This window comes from Natrix helvetica (genome assembly GCF_964273705.1).
Source record: "Natrix helvetica genome assembly, chromosome: 8".
Lineage (NCBI taxonomy): Eukaryota > Metazoa > Chordata > Lepidosauria > Squamata > Natricidae > Natrix > Natrix helvetica.
Window position 1 is genome coordinate 290,906 of NC_138559.1, and position 10,988 is coordinate 301,893.

Here is a 10,988-nt window from a genome sequence, read left to right on the forward strand (position 1 = left end):
ATCGCGAGGAAACTTCGTTTGGGGTCACCACAAGGAGACAGAGGCGACCAGCCGCTGAGTGGCAGGAGGTCGAGGAGGAGAACCTTATGATGTCTCAGGCCATGAGACTCTTCGAAGAGATTGTGGGAGAGACGATGTTTACGTGAGAGTGGTCCTGAAAGAGAAGATCTTCTCCCAGAAACAGAGGAGAGAGTTGCAGAGGGTCTGTTCGGCACGAGAGAGACTGGGGCCGCGGATGGGGGTGATGAGCAGGATGAATGAGCCCCAAACCCAGTAGCAGTGGCCGCCAGAGCCATCCCAAGAGGGGGAGGGGGTCCCCGCAGACGCCGGATGGCCAAAGTCCCTCCACTTGGAATGAAATTCGGTGGGGAGGCAAAAGATTTAGGATTTTTTCTAGTTCAAGTGTGGAATTACATGCGTCAGTTTCGCGAGGATTTGCCTACAGAAGAAGCCAAGGTAAGAATTATTACCCTGGCATTAGACGATAGAGCGGCTGCTTGGATGGTTGCTCTGCATAACGCTAATTCCCCCCTACTGAGAGATTACAATCGGTTTGTCAGCGTTCTAAATACCATGTATGAAATTAATCAGAGACCAAGGCAAAGTTATCCTTAAAGTTCCAATTTAATCATACAGGCAAGTTAGCACGTCTATGGAATTCCAACTCTAATGTTCTTCCTGGAATTCCACCCAGTTGAAAGTTCATGATCTATCCCCACACCCACAAATCCATCACATGTTCCAATCATCATCATCTACGCTGGCATCTACACCCCTCTGCTTCCGGTCAGGTGTCGAGGTGCGGAGACAAAAGATGACCTTGAGCTTCTATAAAGAATGCCAACAAAACATTCCACAATTCTACTCCTTTCTACTCCCCCCTCCCAACTACTACACTAATGAAACACATTAGGAAATTAATAGAAAGTGTGGCAGGCCAAAGATCCTAAAAGGAACATAACTACAGGCCTGACAGGCGGCCTCTCCTCAGAAGAAAAACGTTTCCTGAAAAGAGAATAACATAAAAGTTAACATAACAAAATTAACCACCTCTCCTCCCCCAATGGGACCCTTTGACTTATTGGGAAACTTCTCATGAAATTGCTTTACTAACTTCTCCACTTTTAGGTTCCAACTTTTCGCCCAAGTAGCTTCACACAAGGGGTAACCCTTCCAATGCATTAAGTATTGTAAGTGACCGCTATTCAGCCTGGAGTCTACAATTTTTCCACCTCAGATTGTGTTTCCGCTTCTATCACTACAGGAGGAGAGTGAGCTTGGGTGGATGCTCTTATGTTAGACCCAATTACTGGGTTCAACAAGCTACAATGAAATTCTGGGTCAAATTTCCCTAGACTTCTGGGTAGACTGAGTTGAACTGTAACTGGGTTAACTATCTTCACTATTGGGAATGGACCTAGAAATTTTGGACCAAATTCCTTGCTAGGCATTCCTAATCTTATGTAATTGGTAGACACAAAAACTTTGTCCCCCACACGGTAGGGGTTTTAGAACGAGCGATGTTGATCAGCTTGCTTCTTGTAGGCTTCTGCCGCAAAGATTGCTTCTCTGTAGGAAGGTGGGGTAAGAACCTTTTGGGGCATTGCAGGTGCACATTTTCCTGTCATACATCCTGCAGGCCTCTCTTTGGTAATCCCTTCTTCCCCTTTAGAGATTGCTTCTCTGTAGGAAGGTGGGTTAAGAACCTTTTGGGGCCTTGCAGGGGAGGCTGGAACCGGTGGGGAGGTCAATCCTCGGTTGGCCACTGCCCAGTTTTCTGCCATGGTGCCATCTGCTGAGGGAGGGCAGGTGCCCAATGGCATTCCTCCCATCCATGACCTGGGGTTAAGACCCATCCCTGGGTTGCCTGCTTTACAGGTTGCAGCTCAACCAATGATGGCTGGCTGGGGGGGGGGGGGTTATGTGCCAAGGACCCTCCTGCTGGCTTGGAGGAGTTATGGGCCAAGTAGGTGCCCTCTGCTGGCTTGGAGCATTTTCCCATATTGATGGCAAAGGAGTTGCCCAGTGGAATCTTTTCCATCCATGTCCTGGGAAGAAAGCCCAATTTGGTGGTGCTTCATTCACTGGTTGCAGCCCCATTTGTGGTGGCTGGCAAGTGAAAGATGCTGGCCAAATCCCTTCTTGCTGTCTGGGTTGAAATTCCCATTTTGATAGGGAATCTGCTTCCCACTCAGTTGCAGGGTAATAAGCCATTTCATTTATTGCTGTCTGGAAGGAGTCCAAACCTCCACTCCAGGGTTTTTTTCCCAAGCCTTACTTCCAAGCTGGGGGGAAGGAGGGGGAGCATGCACTCACGTTTAGTTGTCCGAAATGGTCCGGGAAGCCCATCAGAGATGACTGCGTGGGGATGGCTGGAATCTCCATTCCTTTCATCTTCTGATCGGGTGTAGAAAAGTCTTTTCCAGCCCCCTCCGTCCTCTTGCCAGATGCAATAAATCTGTAAGCAGATTCCTTTGCCTTTGAAGCATCAGCTCTCAGCTTCTTATCACCAAAAGCTTTCTCATTATTTCTTCGCTGATATTTTACGCTGTCCTGGTCAGCGTTGGGAATTCTGCACCCCCCATCACCAGCCCCTCCCCCCTTGTGAGGGGGAGGGTGCTGGTGCTTTATTTTAAAGGGAGAGTTGCAATAATGTCAGCGTTCTAAATACCATGTATGAAATTATTCAGAGACCAAGGCAAAGTTATCCTTAAAGTTCCAATTTAATAAGACAGACATGTTGGCATTGTGCTATGGAATCCCAAATCTGATTTGCTTCCTGGGATTCCACCCAGTTGAAAGTTCATGATCCTATCCCCACACCCATAATCCATCACATGGTCCAATCTTCATCTTCCACGCTGGCATCTACACCCCTCTGCTTCCGGTCAGGTGTCGAGGTGCGGAGACAAAAGAAGACCTTGAGCTTCTATAAAGAATGACAACAAAACATTCCACAATTCTACTCCTTTCTACTCCCCCCTCCCAACTACTACACTAATGAAACACATTAGGAAATTAATAAAATGTGTGGCAGGCCAAAGATCCTAAAAAGAAACATAACTACAGGCCTGACATGGTTTATGGCTGCCCTGAGGAAACGCTTTGATGATCCTCTCACAGAGCGAAAAGCCAGAACTAAATTTAAAACCCTCACCCAGGGAAACAGGCTAGTTGCTGAATATACGCAAGAATTTCGTGAACTGTCTGTTTATATGAGGGGTTGGTCCGAACAAGCCCTGTTGGAGGCTTCATGGACGGTCTGAACAAAGATATATACCATAACTGTGTAAACAGGGGGGGGGGGAGGCGCACATTGCAAGACTGGTATGAATTGGCAGCAGATGTAGAAATTGATTTGGCCCGAGACAAGTACCATGATGACAGTGGAAAAGAGAAAGCTACTTCCCCCCCCCAAGGCCCCCCAAAGAGTTCCAAAAGGGGGGAAAAGTTGGTCTACTAGCAAGCCCCGGGTCATCACTTGCTTCCGTTGTGGGAAGGAGGGGCACATCGCAGCGAACTGCCGCACCAAGATGGGACCAAAACCTACTACTGGGGGAGAGAGAAAACCAGACAAACAACCTGGGGAGAAGAAAGGAAACCGCCATGAAAGGGGTGGAGCCATCTATGCGGTTCCATCCCACCCCAAGGGAGGGGGAACCATCCTCCTCGGAAGAAAGTGAAACTGAATATGACGACGAACGTCTGGTAAGTTCCCGATCGGGCCCCATGACTATCCCAGTAGAACTAAAAGTACCCTCTACTGGAGCGCAAGAAAAAATGCTGGCCCTCTTAGATTCAGGATGCACACGTTGCATCGTTAGTCCTGAAGTGGTGGAGAAACGGGGGCTGAAATTGAAATCTTTAAAAGTCCCCATTGCTTTTTGCCAGCTGGACGGCTCAATAGCTGGGGGAAGCCCTGCCCATTTTGTAACTGAGCCAATAGACATGTGGATGGGAACTCACCAAGAAACTATAAGTTTTATTGTCGCACCAGGAATGGATCGGCCTCTCATACTAGGTTTACCCTGGTTACGGAAGTGGAACCCACACATCAATTGGCGACAAGGGTGGCTGCGCATCCGTTCCGCAACACCTCCCAAGGGTGAAGGGGGGGATCCAAAGCCCATTAACACTAAACCTAACCTAGCGTCCACTGGACAAGAGAAAATTGAGGGGGAGGAGAAAATCCCACACGAATATTGGGACCTAAAGGATGTTTTCAGTGAGAAATCCTCTGATAAATTACCCTCTCACCGCACAACAGATTGCAGTATTGATATTCTCCCAGGGGGACAACTCCAAAAACCCCAAATCTACTCAATGACCCCCCGTGAAATGGATGAATTACGGAAATTTATTGATAAAAATTTACGAAGGGGGTTTATTGAACCGGCCAGGCCCCGAGTGGCAGCTCCAGTACTATTTAGAGAAAAAGATGATGGCTCTCTTTGCCTCTGTGTGAGATTATAAGAACTTAAATGCGGTGTCTGTACACAATGTTTACCTTCTCCCTCTGATGAAGGACATGTTGGCCCATTTGGGTAAAGGGAGGATTTTCACAAAATTGGACTTAAGGGAGGCTTATTACAGAATCAGGATTAAGAAGGGAGATGAATGGAAAACTGCTTTCAACTGCGCACTTGGTTGTTTTCAATTCCGTGTACTCCCTTTTGGCCTACAGGGGGCACCAGCGGTTTTCATGCAACTAATAAATGAAGTTTTGCATGACCACCTATACAAAGGTGTGATAGTCTATCTTGATGACATCCTTATTTACACAGAAACATGTGAGGAACACGTGATATTGGTGCGTTCAGTTCTTTAAAAACTCTGTGCTGTGGAGTGTGAATTTCATCAGGAAAAAATTGACTACCTTGGTTATCGCATCTCCCACAATGGCATCGAGATGGACCCAGCTAAAGTCCAAGCCATTACCGATTGGGCACCCCACCCCACCCCACACCCGAAAACAATTGCAGAGTTTCTTGGGATTCGCGAATTTTTATTGTCAATTTATTCCATCCTTTGCCAGCATTGCATTACAAATTACAACTCTCCTAAAGTCAAAAGGAGAGGCCAAACCCAAACCGGGGAAGCCATTAAAATGGACTATGGAATGTGAGGCTGCATTCGAAAAACTAAAGCGACTCTTTGCAGCTGAACCCGTTTTGAAACACCCGGACATGGATGCACCATTTATCGTTCAAGCTGACGCTAGTGATGTGGCGGTGGGGGCAGTGTTACTTCAAGTAAACACTGACGGGCACCTGCAGCTTTGCGCTTATACCTCCCGAAAACTGACAAGAGACGGAGAGGCGATGGGCCATATGGGAAAAGGAAGCTTTTGCAGTCAGGTGGGCTTTGGTGACCTGGCGACATTTCCTCGAGGGAGATAAACACCCTTTTGAGGTGTGGATTGATCACAAAAATTTGGAAGCGTTAAAGACCCCTCGAAAGCTATCTCCTAAACAAATGCGCTGGGTGCAACATTTCAACCGATTCAATTTCACCCTAAAGTACATCCCTGGAGGGAAGAACTTTATGGCGGATGCATTATCCAGAGTCCCACAATACAACAGTTCAAATTTGAGTATGGTGCTTCCCGTCATCCCAGCGAAAAGTCTTGCTGCTCCAATGGTTACCAGAAGCCAAGGCAACTCTAATTTGGAGGTCACAACAGACCTCATCTGCAAACTCAAGGAAGGCCTTGAGTCCGACTACTGGTTTAAGGAACATTCAGATGAATGCACCATGAAAGATGGACTGGCCTGGATAGGCGCTAAATTATATGTTCCTGCAAGCATGAAGCCTTTGGTGTTACAATGAGCTCATGATTCCCGCATGGCAGGGCATTTTGGGTTTGTGAAAACTCTGCATCTCATCAAAAGACAATTTTGGTGGCTGTCTTTGAAAAAAGACATTGAGTCATATGTGGACAGTTGCCCCGTATGTGCTGCTGCTAAGCAGCCACCAGGGAAGCCCCAAGGCCTGCTTCAAGGTGTAGCCCATCCTGAATCCCCGTGGAAGGAAATATCAATGGATTTCATTGTCGAATTACCTGAGAGTCAAGGAAATACCGTGTTCTGGGTAGTCACGGACTTCTTCTCTAAACAGGTTCATTTTGTGCCTTGTTCCAAGATCCCTTCAGCTAAGTCCTTAGCTAAATTGTTTATTACACATGTGTACCGTTTGCATGGAGTGTCGGAGCGCATAATATCAAATAGAGGGGTACAATTCACCTCCCTCTTCTGGAAGGAGTTTTTGAAGTTGATTGGCTCCACCCAGGGGTTAAGCTCCGCCCACCATCCTCAGACTAATGGAGCTTGTGAAAGGACTATCTCTGTTTTGGAACAATACCTCCGGTGTTATATCAATTATCAGCAATGTAATTGGACTGAACTGTTACCACATGCTGAAGTAGCTACAACAACTCTGTGCACAGCAGCACCGGTTTCACCCCGTTTAGACTTGTCTTTGGGCAGGACTTTGTGCCAATCCCAGAATTGCCCCATGGAAAACCACAAGTCTTGTCCCTCTCAGAGTGGAGTGACCAGCTCCAAAAGGTTTGGCCCATAGCCCGAAAGACATTGGAAGGTGCTCATCGAGCACACAAGAAACAGGATGACAAGAAGAGGGTGAAAGAAAGGGAGTACAAGATTGGGGATCAAGCTTTTCTGTCTACCAAATTTCTCCAAACTACCCAAAAGTCGAAGAAATTAGGGCCTAAGTATGTTGGTCCGTTTCCGGATGTCAGCCTCTGCTTTGCTGCTTGCTTTCGGCTGCCATTGAAACGGGGAGGGGGGAGATAATATGGTGTTTGGGAGGGGAAGCTTCAGCACAGGAGTGAATGAAGAAGGGAGTGATTTTCTCACCATCTACTGTGCATGCTGCAGATAGTGGAATTGCCGCCAAGGCCAACCGTCCGGCATACCATCCTGATGATGGGTTTTGAAGCTGCAGCCCACATGACACCTGTGGGGTGTGGATTGGACTGGGTGATGGGGTTACTAGGGGGAGGGAGTTGGGTCACATATTGATATCTATGATTACGCGCGCTTTTGCCTCAGATCTTGCTTTGCTTAGCTGCTATCTACTCATAACCAGTAAAAGTACTCTTAATTCTGAAAAATGGAGTTGAGTGGTTTCCTTCTTGGTTACTGATGGAGGCTGCCCTGACAAGCAACTCCTGCAACTTTCTCCTTGTTTGACGGGAGGCCAGAATGTGGCGATCAGGCATTTTCTGACTATGCAGAGGAACTTTTTAGATCAGCCCTCTCCAGCTGGATGCTCTTTGCATGTCACAGCTTCACCTTCCCTGCTCCTCCAGCCAAAGTGCTGGCTGGACATGGCAAGCAAGCGCTGAGGCCCGGAAAGGCGGTTGCGGTGTTTTTGCACGTTGGGATTTCACGCGTGGCTGACTGTTTTGCTTGCCTTTCCAGGTGTGTACCTTGACAAAAGAAGACAATCGCACCCCTGGGAAGATCCCTGAGGATGAGCAACTGCACGTTCTTCCCTTGTACAAAATGTCCACCACAGATGAGTTTGGCAGTGAGGAGAATCAAGCTGCAAAAATGGGCAGCGGCGCCATCCAGGTCCTCACCTCCTTCCCCAGAGAGGTGAGAAAGCTTCCTGAACCAGCAAAGTCTTGCAGGCAGAGGCAACTGGAAGCCCGGAAGGCAGCTGCTGAAAAAAAGAAAATGCAGAAAGAGAAACTGATTACACCCGAAAAAATCAAGCAGGACGTCCTAGAGCTCCCGGCCCTCCAACAGAATGCAGGTAAGGACAGCAGAGGGGCTTTGTAACAGCCGGTCTTGCTTCAGCAAGCCAAGAAGGAAGCCTAGTCACAGGTCTGGCAGCGGTCAGGTGTCTCGGGTGTTGTCCCAATGCTTGAAGGACCTGCGTCAAGGCTTCTGTACTGAGAGCTCTTGCTTTCCATACAAGTCCGGTTGGTGGTGACCGGCTTAATAAGGAACTGTAGCCTGCTCCCTGTCATTCTCATGGCATTTCCCCCAGCCATTTGTTATTGTTTAGCTTCCTAGCTTAGAGGTAGCTACATTCCTACTTCTGAAGAAGGTAGGAGGGTCAGATGGAAGGACACTGCTAAGAACTGGCCTCAAATTCTGCACTCTTTCTGCTCCTACTGCACGAAGGGGGACCAATTTAAGAGAGCCACGACAACCCTTCTTTCTTTTTTTAACCCTCATCCTGATTCAGGTAACTTATGGAGGTAGTCTTCCCACCTTCTGCTTTCTACAATCTTCTTATCTGTTATGGCATCTCTGGGTGCTGGTGTAGAAACTTGGCCTGTCGCCAGGAATTCCAGAATGCCTTTCAGGTTTTTGTAAGAACAATCACTTGTATAATGTGAGGACCTGTTCTAAAACAAAGTTCCCAAGAAGCTGTAATCTAGATTGCTCCATACATTTCCATTCTTCCTCAGCTTTTGCAGGTGGTATCAGGTGATGGCAAGCAAAGTATTCGGGCTTCATTACTAACCTTATTCATTTTTGGTTTGTCCTAATTCCTCCGTGTACATATCAAGTTACTAATCGGCAGGAGCATAGCAGCCTGGAAAAGCGGTAAACGGTTGCCTTGTTTCCTTCTCCGTTGTCTTGTCGTATCAATTGGTGACATAGGTGGGGCTGAAAGAGAGCTTCTTAGCTTTGTGGGTAAGCTTGATTGCTGATTTGAGCTACAGTCTCTCTCAGTGTTTAATAATTTAAAAGATGCTCCCCCCTCATCCACGATCTAATTTTGGAGGGGGACCCGGACCTCGCCGGAATAACCGAGACCTGGTTGGGCCACGAGGGAGGTCTACCCCTTGTGGAAATGTGCCCGCCAGGTTATCGAGCATTTCACCAGCCTCGGGCCCAGGGAAGGGGCGGTGGGGTAGCAGTGATTATCCGGGAAGACTTAGAGCCGAGAGAGTTCACCGTGCCGCAGACATCCGGGTGTGAGTCCCTTGTCGTGAGATGGGGCCCAGGGAGGCAGTTGGGCCTGCTGATAGTATACCTGGCTCCTCGCTATACTTCAGCGGCCCTGCCCGAACTCCTTGAGCTGATCTCATCGGTGGCGGTTGAGACCCCCAAACTTTTAGTGATGGGGGATTTTAATCTGCCGTCGATGGGAGAAGCGTCTGAGGGGGTTCGGGAGTTCATGGCTTCCATGACAGCCATGGACCTGACCCAGTTAATTCAGGGCCCTACTCACAAGGGAGGCCACACCCTGGACCTTGTTTTTGTCTCTGGCCAGTGGACGAGTGATCTGGGAATAGGGGATCTAGACACTATTCCCCTGTCATGGTCGGATCACTCACTTCTCCGGCTGGACTTCCCTGGTGCTACCCCCCGCCGCGAGGAGGCGGAACTGGAAGGTATTAGATGGTTCCGCCCCAAGCGCCTGATGGAACCGGATAGGTTCCAGACGGAACTTGGGCCACCTCCTGTGGACCTGACCCGCCCCCGAGTGGAGGACCTGGTAGTCGCATGGAATAGTGCGACTGCCGGGGCCCTAGACCGGGTGGCGCCTTTGCGGCCTCTCCTGCGGCGACGAACCACCCTGGCACCTTGGTTTACCGAGGAGCTAAGGGTGATGAAACGCCACAAGAGACGCCTAGAGAGTCGTTGGAGATCCTCCCGCTCCGAATTTGACCGAGCACAGGCACGAGCCTATTTGAAGACGTACCTTGTGGCATTAAGAGCGGCCAAACGTCAACATTGCGCCGCTCTTATTGCGTCTGCAGATAACCGCCCTGCCGCCCTGTTTCGGGTGACCCGTTCCCTCTTGTTTGAGAGACCACGGGAAGCCCCACTACAGGGCAGAGCAGAGGAGTTTGGGAATTATCTACAGGACAAAGTCGCTCAAATCCGGATGGGATGGACCCCTTTCAGTGGTTCAGTAGAGACGCCCGTTGCGAGTCTTGAGGGACCGCTTTGGGAGGAGTTTGACTCGGTTGCCATCGAGGATTTGGACAGGTTGCGTGGACGTCTGCGACCCACCACATGTTTATTGGACCCGTGTCCCTCCTGGCTTGTACTGGCATCCTGGGAGGTTACGCGCGACTGGCTCCTGGGCCTGGTGAACGCCTCGTTGGGTGAGGGGTCTCTACCGGCCGCCTTGAAAGAGGCGGTGGTGAGGCCCCTGCTCAAGAAGCCTTCCCTGGACCCAACGGACCTAGTCAATTATCGTCCAGTCTCCAACCTTCCTTTTTTAGCGAAGGTTGTAGAGAGTGTGGTAGCACAGCAGTTCCCACGTCACCTGGAGGAAAATGATTATCTAGACCCGCGCCAGTCCGGCTTCCGACCCGGGCACAGCACGGAGACGGCCTTGGTCGCATTGGTTGATGATCTCTGGAGGGCCAGAGATAGGGGTTGTTCCTCTATCCTGGTCCTATTAGATCTCTCGGCGGCGTTCGATACCATCGACCATGGTATCCTGTTGCACCGGCTAGAGGGGCTGGGAGTCAGGGGCACCGTTTTACGGTGGTTTGGCTCCTACCTCTCTGGTCGGACGCAACGTGTGTTGACAGGGGAGCAGAGTTCGACCCGGAGGCCACTCACATGTGGAGTGCCACAGGGATCGGTGCTCTCGCCTCTCCTGTTCAACACATATATGAAACCGCTGGGCGAGATCATCCGTGGTTTTGGAGTGGGATATCATCTGTATGCTGATGATACTCAGCTATACATTTCCACTCCGAACCACCCCAATGAGGCCGTCGAAATGATGTCCCGGTGTCTGGAGGCCGTACGGGTCTGGATGGATGGCAACCGACTAAAACTCAACCCTTCCAAGACGGAGTGGCTGTGGCTTCCGGCCTCCCGGTTCAACCAGGTGCTTCCATCTCTGGCCATCGGGGGCGTCCAACTAGCCCCCATGGAACAGGTGCGCAATTTGGGCGTCCTCCTGGATGCCCGGCTGTCCATGGATAACCATGTAACAGCCGTGGCAAGGGGGGCGTTCCATCAGGTTCGCCTGATGCGCCA

General features: G+C 49.7%; 1 protein-coding gene across 5 annotated transcripts in view; it reads left to right on the top strand.

The window, feature by feature from the left end:
• TET3 (tet methylcytosine dioxygenase 3) overlaps positions 1-10,988 on the top strand; it is a 110,167-nt gene that overhangs the window by 88,810 nt on the left and 10,369 nt on the right. For all 5 annotated transcript variants that reach the window (XM_081961243.1, XM_081961241.1, XM_081961244.1 and 2 more), the window contains exon 9: positions 7,443-7,779. In XM_081961243.1, the coding sequence (XP_081817369.1) occupies positions 7,443-7,779 (337 nt within the window). The remainder of the gene's footprint in view (positions 1-7,442; positions 7,780-10,988) is intronic.